The sequence below is a fragment of the Patiria miniata genome, unplaced genomic scaffold, assembly GCF_015706575.1.
Source record: "Patiria miniata isolate m_02_andy unplaced genomic scaffold, ASM1570657v1 HiC_scaffold_6, whole genome shotgun sequence".
In the NCBI taxonomy this organism is placed as follows: domain Eukaryota; kingdom Metazoa; phylum Echinodermata; class Asteroidea; order Valvatida; family Asterinidae; genus Patiria; species Patiria miniata.
In genome coordinates, this window is record NW_024037073.1 from 4,950,209 (window position 1) to 4,966,682 (window position 16,474).

The window sequence follows — 16,474 nt, forward strand, 5'->3', positions numbered from 1 at the left end:
TAGAACTAACAACAAAGCCAGCCAAGCTGGACATAAATTTGCAGTCAAATTCATGGACGCTGGCCCAGCAGTCTCCGTTCAAAGAGTAATTTACTCAGACTACAACGAGAGCTATCTGTCTGTGGAAAAGCCGTCCTCACGGATGAACTAAAACATTGCATGCACCAAACGAGCATTCTTTTAGGGGCCGGCCATATTCAGACTGAATAGTCAATGTTAAAACATTTCGATCGTTTTCGAAATTGTGCGTGGGTGGGTCAAAGCAAATAAGTGAAAATCGAATATCAGTTTTCAATTAAAGTAATAGAAAAAATACTACAAGAAGAAGGGACAAAAATACCCAGCGGCCTCTTCGAGATCGTCTGTCATGTCTGTCATTGGACACGGCAAAGGCTAATCATAACAAAGCCGAAATAAGGCTCTCTTTTTTTTTAAATTATAGTGTCTGAGAAAACTAAAAACATTGTGTAAAGTTTTGTGTGCTTGGCAATTTCCATCTGTTTCAACTACCAAGTTGCATGCTGGAAGCCTGAAAAAAAAGCCATTGCAAACTCGTGAGCTAGTTTAGGGCATTGACTACATGTAAAATATCTGCATCATTATTTTTTGAAGCATACTTTGTTCTTCAGTGTATAGGATATATTGAATAGTCAATCAGCATTTAAAAATCGAAATTTGGGGTGGGTAGGTGGGTCAAAACAATTTCGGAAAAAAAGATCGACTTTTTTAACATTGATTTTTCTGAACTGCATGCCCTTAGGTCATGTAGGTCTACAACAAGACCGGCGACCACGCGGGACGTGAATTTAAAATGCAGCGATAACTTTCGCTCGCACCCCCCGCCCGGCCCGGGTACGACTACGAGCGAAGCGATGATAATGTGCGCCGCGCGCGCAAAATAGCGCAGAAATTTTCGACACTACTTAGACATTATGATTAGAAAAAAATACCCTATATATTGTTCACTCTTTTAAAAAATAAAATTTTAATATTGATTTTAACATTAAGATATTATTCTTTTCTAAAAAGTACATCGAATCGCATACAATCAGGACCGTGCAATCAATACTTTATTTTTTATTTTGAACGAGACTGACCTGTCAAATCTAGGTCAGTGAAAAATAATAATAATGAGGGGATGGCCGTACGACTACGAAGAAAAGAGTGAGTACAAAAATGTGTGAACCTTTAGCCAATTTTGACTGCTTCATTTACTCACAGTTTGTAAGGAGAATACTTAAATCGTTCGTTTGATGATTTAGCTAAATTAGTGTGAGTTTTTAAGATGCATATTGTGCATATTGTGCATTTAGTGTTGTTGCCCATTTCTCGGACAGTTCAATCATTTCGAGTTTCATTCTGTGAGTGTGAGACTGTTTCCAATTGTAGGGAGTCCGGCACCTTTTTGGAGTTTTTGTCACAACACACGGACAATTTTGGTATCATTGGAAAGAGACTCACACAACAAAATGAATAAAGTGTAAATCATTTTCATTTATATGAGCTTGCGTTTTGGAGATATTACATTTACAATTTAAATGGCAAAATTCAGTGAAAACATTCCGTCGTGTCAGTCATGTCAGTGTCATGGTCATTTAAAATTTTTAGTGTCAAAAATAGGGCCATTACTAATACTAGCCTACTATTTTTATAACTCTAAATTTTCCAAACCTATCAAAAGTTTAATATCATTGGAATGCTTATTAAATAAACAATAATTTGATTTTTGAATCAGCTTTTAAATTTGTAATTTTATTTCTCTTTACAAAAGCAGTTATAATATTTTTTCCGGATCACCGTAAGATGTCAGAACCATGTCCGTGCCCACACCGCGATACGACCAGACAGTGCCCAAGACGGCCTGCCATGAGATAGAGGCAAAATACAGTTCCAATCCCGCTTCACACAACGTGACAACACGGAACATAGGCCTACATACGTGCAATCGCTGTTCCCGCATGCCAGACTAGTATTAAATCTAGCAATGGACCAATAGTAACCTAAGTTACACTATAAACATATTATGGTGCAAGACTATATCATTCTGATTGTCGCTACGCAAGAAAATGGCGACAACGTAAAAGTTTGGGTGCAATGTCGATTATTTACCATGGCGATTCTTTAAGAAAGGTCTTTTGCAACTTTCAAATGTAATTCTTGACAAAAAAGAGTCCATTTTTAAAATTTATAATGGTTTCAGATGGTGTCAAAAAATTTGTATAAAAGAAATTTAACACTTTGTCAGGGGAAAATTGGAAGAAATTACCCGGTTTTGTATTGCTTTTTCCAAATTCGTCAGCGATTTCCCTATCAACATCTCTGCGTCGAATTTGGTATCATGTGAAAGCTGCCACTTTTTTTCTGTAGAAATGACCACATTATACAGGTCATTAGTTAAAAGGCAGGAATACCGAGCCGAAATTTTCAGTATCAAAAGACGTTATTCATGTCATTCTTCAAGATGGCATTGCCAATCAGCAAATGCGCTCCGAAGTTATGCCAACTTCAACACTACAATTGACGTATTTAACTGTCTTTTTGGTTAGAAACAGGAAAATTAATTGAAAAGTACATTCTTTATTAGATGAAAATTGATATAATTTTTGGATTTGAATGATCTGTTAGTAACAAGGTGAAACTTGCACCCATTTTTACACAGTTGCTGATACGATTTGGAAACCCCAATTTCGCAGGATTCCCTACCATTTGATATCGTCTCCCTAATGATTTCATTCATAATTCCAGGATGTTCGCGCTCAGCTGTAATTAAATTATGCACCGTTAAGACACAGTAATCCCTATATCTTTGAAGGTCAACCACAATGAAACTTTATAATTATTTTATAGTAATGTTCACTGAATTGTTTACGGGGAAAAAAACTGACCTCATAATATGACCTCTGATTTGAATCAAACCAAGCATCCTATTCATAATTGAATAAAATCAGCAGCATTAGAGACGTATATAAAATACAATGTATAATGGATTTTGTAGGCCTGAAGTGGTAAAACACTTCTTCAAATGTTTGCAGTATTTTTATTAATGTATAATTTCCCTCGGTATACATCATGTCACAGGTGTGGTTGATGTAGTCTCTCAGCATGCACCGTTGAATCAGACTCATTACAGTGCTGTTCATTCTATGAGACTCCAAAATGTCTACCAAGTCAGAGCAGTGTAAGTTATGTTGTTAAATAATACATTTCCGGTAGAAATTGCATTATCCATCTTTATTTCTTAATTATCATTTTTTTAAATTGAATTTCTTTGCATTGGGTATGCCCCAAAAAAGTATAAACTGGTTTCTAATTCTATAAGCTTTTTTGCAAGAAGCAATTCTCACAGGCAGTTTAGAAGCAAGTACATGCACTCCCAGCTTTATAAACAGACCAAAGAAACGATACATTTTGAAACCTTTTACGGAAATTCTGCAAAAATCTTACACAGAGTTAAGGAATACCTGTCCTATTCTTGGAGACTGCAATTTTCGTGGACCTTAAAATTGTTTCTTGTGACAAACATAGCTTAGGCTTAATTTATTCAGTAATGTCTGTCCTAGGTGTGGATATTTCCTACTTGGCATTATAATCACACTGTACCGGTTTTTGTTTATATTCAATGACAGTCTCGGCTAAAATCCGTAACCTGACGGATTACCAGAATCGGATCCTGCACAACATTGCCCCCTTGCCAACAGGGACAGACATTGCCAATACTCTGAGGTACTTCATACACACACTCAGAAGGTATGTTCCAATACACAGGTAGGATGAAGTAGTTGTCTGAAAGTAAGGAAAGGACTACTACATGAATGTAGCCAAACGAGATCGTATCAGTTATAGTTGGGACTGCTCAACTATACTTGGGGAATATCCCAACTTTAGTTGGGACTGCCCCAACTGTAGTTGGGAGTGCCTCATCTATAGCTTGGGAATGTCCCAACTGTAGTTGGGATGTCCCAACCATAGTTGGGATTGCTCCAACTATAGTTGGGAGTTGGGACTGCTCGAAGAGCTTGAAATTTTGTATGGCTATCTGTATGGCAATTTCCATATCTGTTTTTTTTAATTTTTATTTCAAACAAATGAAACTAGAAGGCCCAAAACAGAGATACTCAATCAATAAATACGGGTTTCGTATGGCTCTGCCTAAACAATGGATATGCTCTCTGATGCGTTTCCAATGATTTTGTTTTCAAACTTACCAGACCGCGCCTAGTGTTCACCGGTAAAATTCCATTCTATCTAATTACAGTACCTTTTTACGATCACACTCATTCAGTGAAAATGTCTGCTCCCTGGATGTCTCTCAAATTAGTTTGTGAGAAACTTGGAATTAGCTGGATAACAACTCTTTAGTTTGGACTTCCATCCAAACTTTAAATGTGTGATTTGTTTTTGTAGCATCTTGAAAGAGGCGCCAGCTGACCTTGGGGACCTGAAGCAATCTGCCAGGAGGCGACTGAATCCCCGCTTGCCTCACTACCCAAGCCTGGACTATCTCTGCCTGTATGAGACCCTAGATAGCCTTATTGAGATTGTACCCAGTGTACAGTATGGCCAATCAGGTATTAAAAGAGGTTCTTTTTTTTAACATTGCATACACCGTGCTCTTAAAAAAATGGTATTTGTTTCTCCTCACAAATTTTCAATCTGGATGGTTTGTTTTAACCAAAAAACTACTGTATTTTGATTGTTGGCGTCTGCAACTCTCTTAAAAAAAGGGCTTTCATTTTGCACACAAATGAGCCCACCCTGTGAGAGCTGAATTATTGTATGGTAGCCAATAATTTGAATTTGATGCAGAAATAATTCTAATTGTATAACTAAACAAATCTATATTCGATTTGAAACTCAAAAATAGCACAGGGAACGTATCTTTAAAATAGGATTCTTGGTTTAGAGGTATTTTCTACTCTTTAAAAAAAACAATGTAGCACTTCAACCGAGACTCATTTCCGCATGAATGATTAAAGAATACAGATCTGGGACAAGTCAAGCAAATAAACAATGCGGTTTTGAAAAGAATAAAATTGTCCACTTTGATTAAAAAAAAAAAAAATAATGAAAGTCAAAAAATAAATGTCAAAAGTGAAGAATTCTTTTATGTTTGTCATTTATTGTTGGAATTAGTCTTCAAAACCTGCTCAAAATCATTTTATCCTGCATAGTGTTGTATGTATTCTGAACATTTTTCAAAACAATAAAACACTACATTTTGTTTGTTTAACATGCACACAGTATAAACTCACAACTTTCACACATTCACGGAGGATGTTCATGTGGCAAACTGCCTCATTTCTTAATTTTTGATTATCAGGCTATTTCTTATGAACTAACCCAAAATTGAATTGTGTTAAAGATTTGTTCATATACATGTCATTGACAGATCTTGGCCAGGCCATTCAGCAGTTATTCGGCTGCATCCTGTGGTTCCTGGAGCCTGAGATCGTGGACACCATCCCCCACACCGTTGCCTCTACGCTGGCGATATTCCCCACGGCCCTGCAGAAAGAAACGGTGGATCTGCTCTGCACCACCTTACTCCCAATATGTCTGTGTAAGCAGTTTTGTTTCTGAATCAGTAATATTCCAGTCATTAACCCCAACCGCCCTGATTCCTTCAAAATCTTCTTTGCCAAAGTGGAGGAATTGTGAGGATTGAGGTTACATGGCAAAAGTGCCTTACTGATCTCGTAGGATGCACTTTGTCAAGGTCTTTGGCAGAACTTTGTGTTGTTTTTGCTCAGCCATGCATAAATATGGGCCTGGATTATGCTTGAAATCCTCCGTACTGCTCCAGGATGTCACTGGCCAAGCCTCTAAATATTGACAGTCACTGCCGCAGGATTTTGCGGGATCCAGGCAGTGGTCAACCCTCCATGGACCATATTCAAGAAATAATGGAGGAATTTGCAGGATTCAGGCTATATATGCTGTTTTTCCATGAGGCTAATTGAAGGATTTTGCAGGATTGAAGTTGCATCCTAGCAAAAAGGCCTAGGGAGTTAAGGTTAATTTGGAATGGTATCCCAGGAGAAACCCCTTGGAAACAGGTAGGGACTGAATACCCCAGTGTCAGCTTGGGTGGGATTCGAGCCTGGGTCACAGAGTCGGAAGGTGAGAAAAGGAAAACTGCACCAACTTGACTTCCCTACACATTACAATAATGTGGCATGAGTATGGTTTGAAGCAGAGCTTGATTTTCAGGTTCAATACTACTTGACTGCAGCTTAAAGATTTTACTTGACTAGAAGTAGTTTTTCCCCTGCAAGAGGAACGTTTCAAAAAGAAAAGTAACGTTCATCCTGTAAGACTTCTGAGAGAAGATATAAATTCAAGAATTTATATTTCTGTTATAAGGCCAAAAAAAAAAAGTCTCCGGTTTCTGGTATGGAGCTTGTCCAAAAAGTGGTGCGGCGACGCGGCTTTTTTTTTTTTTTTACCTGACTTTTTTGCTTCAAATGTCGACTGATGACTGCAAATGGTGCCCGACTAAACTTAGTGCAAATATATGGGAGTTCAGAGAGGCTACATTAAGCTTATTCTCGATCATAACCCCATCTAAAAACACGTCAAAATTGTGCAGCAGCAGAATTCCAGTTAAACCAGTGAGTTTGGCGGTTTTGAGACATCATCTTTCATTGAAAAAAAAAAATTTCATTTTGCCGATGCGCATGGCTACGGCGACGCGTGCGCATACCAGAAACCGGAGCCTTTTTTTTTTGGCCTAATGGGGTCCTTTTTATTTATTTTGAGGGATACCGAAACAGACTTGACTACAGCGTGCGATACGAACTTAAGAATGAGATCCCAAAAAATATTGGATGGTTTTCTCTGATTGTCGTGTTTCCTCAAATATCCTTGCTCCCATTTTCTGTTTGCAGCTGAAGTTCAGTCCATTGAGGGAGACACATATGCAGAAATGTCAGTATCTGCTGTCATCATGCTGGTTCTGCAGCACTGCAAGAACAAAGGTGGGAGACAAATGAGTCACACTTTTTTTTTTTTATTCTGCAAAAGAATGCATTTGCATGGACTTAAAGCTTTCCAAGCAGTAGATTTTTTATTTTATTATTTACGATCTTCTAAAATTCCTGAAGTTTTGGAACACAGATATAGTCAGATTATGGAAATTGCGTGTTATTATTGTTTAACTTTCTTTATTTGCAGCTCACCATGCTCAGCTCATGGAATGTATTATGACGTACAAGAAAGACATATTTAAAGTAAGTGCAATGCGATTTATAATTATATGTAGTATTTTAAAGTCGAACAAAGAAATTGAATGGAGCGGGGTTTGAACCTGCGACCTCTGAGCTATCCAGTTGGCGGTTCTCCCATATTGCTAGCATCGTGACTTTGGGCGTGATCCCTTGCTACATGGCATATACAGGTGTGTGGCTTCTGACCAGCGCCCCTTGAACAAAGGAATTGACAAAAAGGTCTTTGCATCATTTAAATAAACAATCAATGAATAAATAAAGGAATGGATGTTACATTGATCCATTCTTACAGGACATTCTGTGCACCATAGCCTTTGGTCCTTCCTCGGCACGCGGTGCTGCATCCAACCTCTTGTTCCACTACTGGCCGTCCCTCGTGCCAGCCAACGTAGAAGATAGGGACTTCTCCTATACATGTAAGCATAGTGTGTTGGCAATCTAGAAAGCATTCATGGACTTTCAGCCACATTAGAAGCAGGCATGCAACTGCAGGTTTCCTCGTTTTTTTACTTCTCATGAATGCCATTACAAATTAAAAAAAATTGTACACTTGTGTGGTTTGGAATTTCCTCGTTTTTTCTAAATTCCTAGTTGCATACCAGTGAAGGCACTGTGAACCGTTCATGAGAGTACCAGTGGGAGGGACACGCAGTGTGCATTTGCTGGATGTATAGACGCCGTGCACAAACAGTAGATATTTGAGCACATCTGAATGTGCTCAAAGCCATAGCGTCTTCGTGTTGATGTCAGCTGCTGTCAGCAATGTGTTTATGAGTCCCTCCTGGTGGCCATCTCAGCTATCCCTATTAAAGCGTTGAGGGGGGCACTTGTGCACGGAATTCATAGTGGTAATGACATGAACCCTCCCTCTCTGGCTGGCAATTTCAACAAGGCCAACCCAGCAGTCAAAATAAATCAGGTGACCGTTTTTAACTGTTGAGTGCTCCCTGCATTCATAAAGCAGGATTGACTGGCTGTGATTGTTGCTTTGACTGTAGTGGGGATGTTTTGACTGTATACTATGAAATTGATAAGCCAACTGTGTCTACCAGTCACCTGCTTTTGTCTGTTGATGGAAGTTGACCTTCATAGTGCCTACAAGAAATATGATCTGACTGTTGGTGACTAGCCTTTGTAAAAGGCATGGCAGGGGAACAGGATTGAATTTTTGACTGTCTGTGACTGATCAAACAAAATGAGGGTTAAAGGGTCTGTCATATGTCTCTCTGTAACTCTGGAGGGTTACATGTACTGTTGCATAAAGTCCATTATTTGAAGACGACATGAGAACTTCTGGGTCGTTCATTTTGGTATGGACTCCTGCACGAACACTAGATGGTGATTTTTTACCACTTTTGAATGCTGTGTGGGAGTCGCATCGCGTTCGAGTGTTTTGGTTAGCGTGCATAATGCACAAAGTAGCGTGAGCTGATTTTATTTTTAGCGTGTACAAACCCATAGTGTGTTGGGCTGATCGTCAGGCGTGACGGTAATGCCTTTGAATGTCCCTCCCAGTGGTCTCCCCAACAGTTGATGGGGTACTTGTTCACGGAGTCCATATTGAGGTCATCCGTAAAGTATCACATGAAAGGGACAACTGACACTGGATTTTATGCAACACATATTGCATTGCACATCCCACCAGTGGATGTACAACTTTCTGGACGTGCAGAGGTTATTTCCATTTGAAAACAATAATTGTACGTTTTACGTTGATAACATGACTCAATAGTCTCCTTGTAAATTGAACCCTAGTTATGCCACTGAATCAAAGTTACCAGAGACTTCCTATGCGTACTTATTTTTCTGTTGTGTCTCACAGGTTGGAAGCCGATCATGTGCCAGAGATCCAACTGTCTATCTCCTGTTAACAATGCCGCTGTGAAGGTAGGGACGTGAAAAGTTAGCCTTGGCTTCATTCTTTTTCACGTAACTGTTCTATATAATCATTTTTATTGCTTAATGTGCCTCTGTGAGGGCTATACTAGGGATCTGTAACACGAGCAACAATAAAAATCACTGCCCCTTAATGCAAAGCCCATATTATAGGCTGAAATAATTCTACCCTTTGTATTGCCTGCAGTGCGCCTTGCTTTGCCTTGCTCCCTTAACTCCGTTTGGAGTCATTGGGGTGCCGTTCTGACGAGCTGCACACCAGTCTGCAGTCGTGTCTGCAGGAAATATAAAATAAAGTGTGCTTTTGAAACTTGCATGCAAAGGGAAAAGTCAAGGCTTCTACAATGCGGACCCTTTATAGGCTTGTCAAGAGTCTAGGAGCTAGCCTGGGGTACTACTACTGCATACTCCTACCAACTAGCTGGAAGTGACTACACATGCATTACACTGTGGGGAATTAGCTACTTCTTAATACCCAACGCATTTGACCAGTGAAGTGTGTGTTAGGTAGGAGGTGTAATACAACACAGATAGCCTCAAATTTGTTTGTGGTGTGTTTTGTTTTTCAGATGTGCATGGACCCAGTGATAGCTGGCAAGTACAGCAAACACCCACCTCCACTGTATCTCTGTCAAGTCTGCAGTGACTATGTCAATAGGTATGTAAGCCCCGCCCACTTTGACTAAATGATCAAACTCTTGCATTTCATTGGTCAATAAACCTTAATCAAAAAGTGCAAAACCCTGCCCCCTTTGTCTAAATCATCTGAGTTTTACTTTTCATTGGTCGTTACAGTCTTAGATCAAAAGGCGAAAAACCCAGCCCCTTTGACTAAATTATCCAAGTTATGTATTTCATAGGTCAACACATCCTTAATCAAAATGTGAAAACCCCCACCCCCTTTGACTAAATTATACAAATTTCGCATTTCATTTGTAAGTACAATCATAGATCAAAATGTGAAAATCTAGCCCCTTTGACTAAATTATCCAGTTCATGTATTTCATCGGTCAACACAACCTTAATCAAAATGTGAAAAACCCCGCCCCCTTTGACTAAATTATACAAATTTTGCCTTTCATTGGTCAATACAATCTTAGATCAAAATGTGAAAACCCAGCCCTTTTTGAATAAATTATCCAATTCATGGATTCATTGGTCAACACAATCTTTAATCAGAATCGAAAACCCTGCCCCCTGTGCATAAATTATCCAAATTTTGCATTTGATTGGTTCACACAAGCCAAAGGCCAACATTGTGCCACAAAAGAGGTTCTAGTGGTCAGAAGAAAGGACACAGTTAATATGTGACACAACATGACGAAACAAATCAATAATCTCAAGGACTGCATTTAAAGAAGAAGCACAATGGAAGTAAAAAGAAACAGTGAACATTCTACTGCAAATGAAAACCTATCAAGTAAAAAAAATCCTTAAAGACCATTTCGTGAGACCTGGTGGCATGATTCTTATTACAGTGGAAAGACACTTTTATTTTTGTTATCCTTTTACTTAGGGAGATGAGTGACTGCAAGCCATTCCTCAATGTTCTTCAGCCCCAGGAGGTCGTCTCAAAGATCTGTGAGAACAAGGTATGTGATTGCTTGACACACATTGTGAAGCTGCAAGTGCTGCACATCCTAGAGTGTTCAAAGAACATGTCCCACATCCCAGTAGCTTTGTGGCTAGATATGAATGCCGTAGCCTCCATGTATGATGTGTTTGGTTAGATACTGCAGTACACGCTGAACCCTTTTATGCAAATGATGTGCCAGGCAGAACTTGAGTGACGTAAATGATGTCACAGCCATTTTTATAAGCTTGACATGTGATTATTCGGACCACTGAAATTAAACTGTCTGCAATCCTACAGTTTGATGCGACTCTAAAATGCCAGTCTAATGCTGGAGTCAGATTGAAGTAAACAGATCTAAGCGATGGAGCAACCAGTAAAACCCACACAAACATATTCTGATTTTCAACCTTGTTTTTGTTTTTGGTCCCCCCCCCCCACCTATTCAGAACTGTTCGTCGCCCGACAAAACTGCCCTGTTCACCTGCTACTCCTCAGAGTGCACAGGCTACAAGGGGAACCGTCCCATCCGCTACTGCACCAGCTGCAACACCTACATCCACTCTGACAGAAAGGAACACATCATGCAAGATTTCCCTCAGGACCCGCTGTCCTGTGACAAGGAGACCCAGAGTTACCTGTGTGAGGCAATTATCAGGTAAGATTACTACTAGTTTGGCGCTTCCCCCTTTCCTTTAAAGAGAACAATTTGTTCTCTCATCATTTCAAATCAAAATTGATATTTTTTCAACCAAAGTGGCACTTAGGAAGTACTTATGGGAATTTTTATAAATGGTTTGCATTTCCCCCCCAAACAAGACAATTGTGCAGAAAAGGTGAACATTTAAAGTGGCTTTTTGCGCCAATGGTGGCCATATTGGATTCCCAGCATGCATTGTAGTTGGTCACGTGACCATGAATTTTTGTCTCAACTGGATACTTGATAGGTCCAGGCAAAAAACGCTTGGTTCGGACTCACAAAAAGGCATATTTCTGTTGTCTTTATACAAAACTTACCCAACGTTATGATTACTAGTGTTTTTAAATCAGTTGCGATGGTAACCGTGGACAACCCTAAAGTTTATTTAGTTACCATATTGACCCTTATAAAAGTTAGGAAGAGTTAATAATTTCATGCCGATTGGCCAAAGGAGGTTTTATTGGGGGGGGGGGGGAGGAGGGGGGTATTGTGCCCCCTGTCCTGATAGGGTTAACCTTAGACTGATCTGAGTTGGTGCCATCAATCTCCACTCCATGTGCATGCTTCATGCATGTTTGTTTTCAGATGCACAAGTAGTTTGAAAAATTTAGTTGGTTGAAGGAGCTCGGAGTGTTCATGAACCACCTGCACAGTAATTGTGATTGTCCTGTAAATATTTTGTTGTTAAAGTTTACCAGAAAATATAGTATCCGTGCTCTTCAACAAACGTGAACAAATTTTGACCCATGAGTGTTTTATTTTTGCGTTTTTTCTAGTTTGGGCTATGTAACCCCAAGAAAAATTAAGGCTCATATTTTGGGCGATTTTTGCACATAAACAGATCTGCCCTGTAAGTTAACTGGTTCCCGTCCCCAAATATCAATTCTAAAAGGGTTAAAGAAACTAGTCTACCTGAAAATGTTATGGTTTTTTTGGGTTTTTTGCTGGTCCCAGAGGGGCAGCCTATAGTCCTCTGTATACCTGACTCACTGACTCACTTACTGACTGTCAGTTGTGACTTCACCTAGTTGTCGGCCGGTGCAGAGATGGGCAGTGCTCTCTTAAAGGACGACCCTGTAATAGGCTAAATCTGTCCCATTAATAGGTTAAATCTGGAATAGGCTAAATCTGGACCAGATGCATGAAAAGACTTCCAGTGAATAGCCATTCTGAATCAATACAATGTTGCCTTGTCTTGTTTCTAGCCTTCTGAAGGAAGCCCACGTGGTGGAGAAGGATCCCCTGATGGCAGCCGCCGAGGCTGAGACCACCACAGACAACTACAGCCAGCCCTCAGAGAATGAGGTGGTGGACCTGGAAGGGGTGGAGGGAGACTCGCGTCTGCTCAGCCGCTTTGGCTTGTGGCTGCTGATTGAGAAGTGTAACCCCACCGATCGGACTCCGGATGAGGTTGTGGGTCGCTTGCTGAGCATGGCCTTCCAGTGGTTTGGGTTCACTGCCACGCTGACGCAAGGTAATTACAGTACTTTCCATACGTCATGCCCAAGTTTTCATGACTGCCATGGCTCAATTGCAATGGACAGTTTTTAGGAATGTTTTGGCTAAAATATACAGTTGACTCTCGTTAGTACAAACTCTGTTAATACAAAATTCTGGTTATAACAAACATAAAGCCTTGGTCCCGACTGCATTTACATGCACAATGAATGGGACTGATGTTCCTCTTAATACCTAATTCTGATATAACAAACAATATGGCTAGGTCTGAACGAGTTTGTTATAACGTATATATAAAAAAATTAATTTGAGGTAAACATTTGTTATCCTTCATGTGTCATGAAGTTTCTGCACAGAAAGAACTTTAATGCCGTCTTTGATATTTCTTAATTTCATGCTTTGTGAATATGGAATTCATTCTGTACCATTTCCTCCTTTTCCCCACTCACAGATAGTGTTGCCTTAGAGAGTCTTAAAGCAGATGTAAGTTTTTTTCCCAAAAAATCTTGTTATTTCAGTAATAATAATCACTTTTTGACAAATGACACATTGGGTTTAATAACGAGACTGACCTACTTGAGAGACATCAGCCCGACTCTTAATAGGCCAATCCACTAAGCCCTGCCCCATGATGCATTAACCAATCACAGCCGTGATTCATGTCCGATGGCCAATCCACTAAGCCCTGCTCTCCATGATGTATTGACCAATCACAGCTGTGATTCATGTCCAACATGTGTGCACTATTGTCCAACTTGCGTGCACTCACATGCAATGTGAATTTGTCTGAAACATGCAGTAAGGCATTGGAGAAGGGCAGGTGTTGTTGTCCACGTGCACAGTTGGTGGTGGTGTGTTTCTCAATGACGTATATCACCAACTCAGTGTTTGTTTTGATTGCTTAAATTTAATGATACAGACTGATTAATGCATGAAATGAATACATTCTAAAAAATAGCTAAAACATTCTTTAAAACGTAAGCCATCCATGCTGAAATGCACAATGTAAACCTGGTTGTATGGTATCCCGTCTCCTGCAGTATGTAACCACCTGGCTGATGAAGATCCTGAAGAGTCATTTCACTGTCTTTGTGTCCTGCCTGCTACCACTGCCACCAGACTATGCCAGGGTTGGTGGGGACTAGTAAGTTAAAATTACATGTCCACATGAGACCACATTTGAATATCATGGCTATGACTGGCAATACCGCACATGTCTATGGGATGTGACTTCAGCCGCTTCCATAGCCGCATGTGTCATTGCAAGTCATAGCCGTGTTAGTTAAACGTGCCTCATATCACCCATGCCATTTTATTTGCACAAAAACTTCATATGATCTCTTCCTGTTGTGTTGTAAAATTAAGAAATTCAATATATATATAGCCAGGAAGTCATTTATGTGAATTAAGAAGAGTTAATAAGTTATACATTTCTACAAAACCCCATACGGCAATGCCGCTTGAAATACTTGCAGTGTTGCAGTTAAATGTGTATGCTCAAAACATTTCATAAACAACTCAACTACGAACTTTTTAAAAACACTGAGAAATTATTGTAGTTGGCCATCTGAAGTCTTTTGATGATGAAAGTACCTAATTTGTGACCTCAAAGAAAAGTTTAATATCAACTTTATAACTTGTTAACATTGTGTAGTATACATGTTCAATAAAGAGGTTTTTTATTTAATCCTATCTTTCTTCATGTTATGTGGTGACTTTCAAATGCGTCACCACTTGTGATGGAATGCAGGTCCAGGGTGAACATGTTCTTGCAAAAACTTGAAATACTTTTATTTGTTTGACTTAAATAATACCAGAGGTGTGAAATCTCAGCTTTAAAGCTGATTTCAGCTTTTTTTGTTTTGGATTTCAGCTTTTTTCCTCACTTGCTGTGTACAAAAGTATAGAAGATTTCAAAAGTTCAGCTTTGTTACACCTTTTTCAGCTGTTTCCAGCTATTTTTATCAGTGGTCTTTCACACCCCTGTAATAGAGTAATTATGGAGACTTGATTTACTTTACAGTGACAGTCTGTGCAGTAGGATTACTGAGCTGCTGGGAGGCTTAAGAAAGGTCTTCAGTTTGACACCATACAATGCCATCACCTTTGAGGTTAGGCTTCTTCATTGTAACATCTTGCTTGTCATTTTCACTTCAAAATCCCACGTACCCAATCCAACTTATTATCCAAAAGGTTATTGTTTGCAACTTCATTTAATTAATTAAACCAAAAGTAAATTTCTAGAAATGGGACTCTCTATTTTGGTTTGAAATTTTTTTAAAAATACCCAAATGGTGTATCAAATTTCAACAATTTTTCAGCAGTTGTAACTTGGCCATGATCTAATTGGCTTTTACTTCTTGTGTGTGTGAGTGTGTGGAAGTGTAGCATGGTCATATAAGGTCTATGTACTATGTGGTCTTATAATTATGTGCCTGCTTTTTTTGTATCATGCCACTGAGGCGAAAAAATTACAATTGTATAAACTTTTAAATGGCAAACAGTCTTTTAGATTTCAAAATGAAATAGACCTAATACATTGCCGCCATCCTAGAGGTCAGTGTTTTTGTACTGCTGCGATAGGTTTGAGGAGACCTTGTGTACATTCAGTGTTACTGAATCTAAAAACAAAAAAACAAACAAAGATCAGCTTCTCAGTTGGCCGCTACACATAATGTCTCTGCCTTGTTAGATACAATGACCGCATCATCTTTTTTAGTTTATCTGAGTCTTGTGTGAATGGAAATAATTATAAGGAGTCAACTTATTAAATACCCCAAGATAAGTTTTGGAAAAGCAGTTGAAGGTGATCTGTTTGTAAACAATACTGATAACCCCATCGCTAAAAGGATTCTAGGGAAGTTGCTCAGAATCCTGCCACCAAAACCCGATACAACGGGGCCTATTATGTATAACTTATACTGTGAATGTGTCCGCAATTTATACACAATAATATATTCAATGAGATGACGCCTAAGACAAAAGAAACTTTCCTGACAAGGTGTGGGACTACATCATGCCCCACTGGATGGAGTGCATCTGCAGTGACATCCCTGATGAGGAGCTGCCCCAGCTCCAGGACGTCCTGTGCCGCCTCTTTGACGTGGACATGAGCCCCTTGCCCTTCTCCACCGAGAAGCTCTTCAACTTTGTCGCCTGCCGGTTCCGCGGGATGGCCGCCAACGATCAAGAGAAGGCCCTCTTGTGGCTTCAGGTGTGTGAACTCAAAAAAAGGGGATAAACATTTCACTTGCTTGACACAACTACCCAGAGTTTTTAACCTGACATCGTGAAATACATTGAAAATTCAGACTTTGTTGAAAAATGAGATTTCGCTGTTACTGAGTGTACAGAATTCAGTCTCTTCTAAGAAGAGCTTTCTAATGATGCGCCCACCTATGGGATCAATAACATTTTTTTTAAGGTAAAGGATACCATTTGCTAGAAAATGTATTTTTGACAATCCAATTCAATACAATATATCTGAAGCAGGTTATTAAAAAAGTTATCTGTCAAAATTTCATCTGAGTTGAGAAAACTGTGATAATGCACCTTCATTTTTCCTGACCCAAAGCAGGGTTTCTGTTAAAAGCCCTTTCTTCCAAAATGCTCAATAGTGCC

General features: G+C 39.4%; 1 protein-coding gene across 1 annotated transcript in view; it reads left to right on the forward strand.

The window, feature by feature from the left end:
* The first annotated feature begins 1,151 nt into the window (after nt 1-1,151).
* The window catches only part of LOC119742985 (protein unc-79 homolog), a 58,377-nt gene continuing 43,054 nt past the window's right edge, over nt 1,152-16,474 (forward strand). The window contains exons 1-17 of the mRNA XM_038219281.1: nt 1,152-1,164; nt 3,079-3,178; nt 3,627-3,747; nt 4,405-4,568; nt 5,390-5,560; nt 6,888-6,977; nt 7,174-7,229; nt 7,519-7,642; nt 9,049-9,113; nt 9,692-9,780; nt 10,639-10,714; nt 11,145-11,353; nt 12,601-12,869; nt 13,305-13,336; nt 13,894-13,997; nt 14,877-14,964; nt 15,855-16,067. Coding sequence (XP_038075209.1) covers nt 3,157-3,178; nt 3,627-3,747; nt 4,405-4,568; nt 5,390-5,560; nt 6,888-6,977; nt 7,174-7,229; nt 7,519-7,642; nt 9,049-9,113; nt 9,692-9,780; nt 10,639-10,714; nt 11,145-11,353; nt 12,601-12,869; nt 13,305-13,336; nt 13,894-13,997; nt 14,877-14,964; nt 15,855-16,067 — 1,893 coding nt within the window. The 5' untranslated portion in view covers nt 1,152-1,164; nt 3,079-3,156. The remainder of the gene's footprint in view (nt 1,165-3,078; nt 3,179-3,626; nt 3,748-4,404; nt 4,569-5,389; nt 5,561-6,887; nt 6,978-7,173; nt 7,230-7,518; nt 7,643-9,048; nt 9,114-9,691; nt 9,781-10,638; nt 10,715-11,144; nt 11,354-12,600; nt 12,870-13,304; nt 13,337-13,893; nt 13,998-14,876; nt 14,965-15,854; nt 16,068-16,474) is intronic.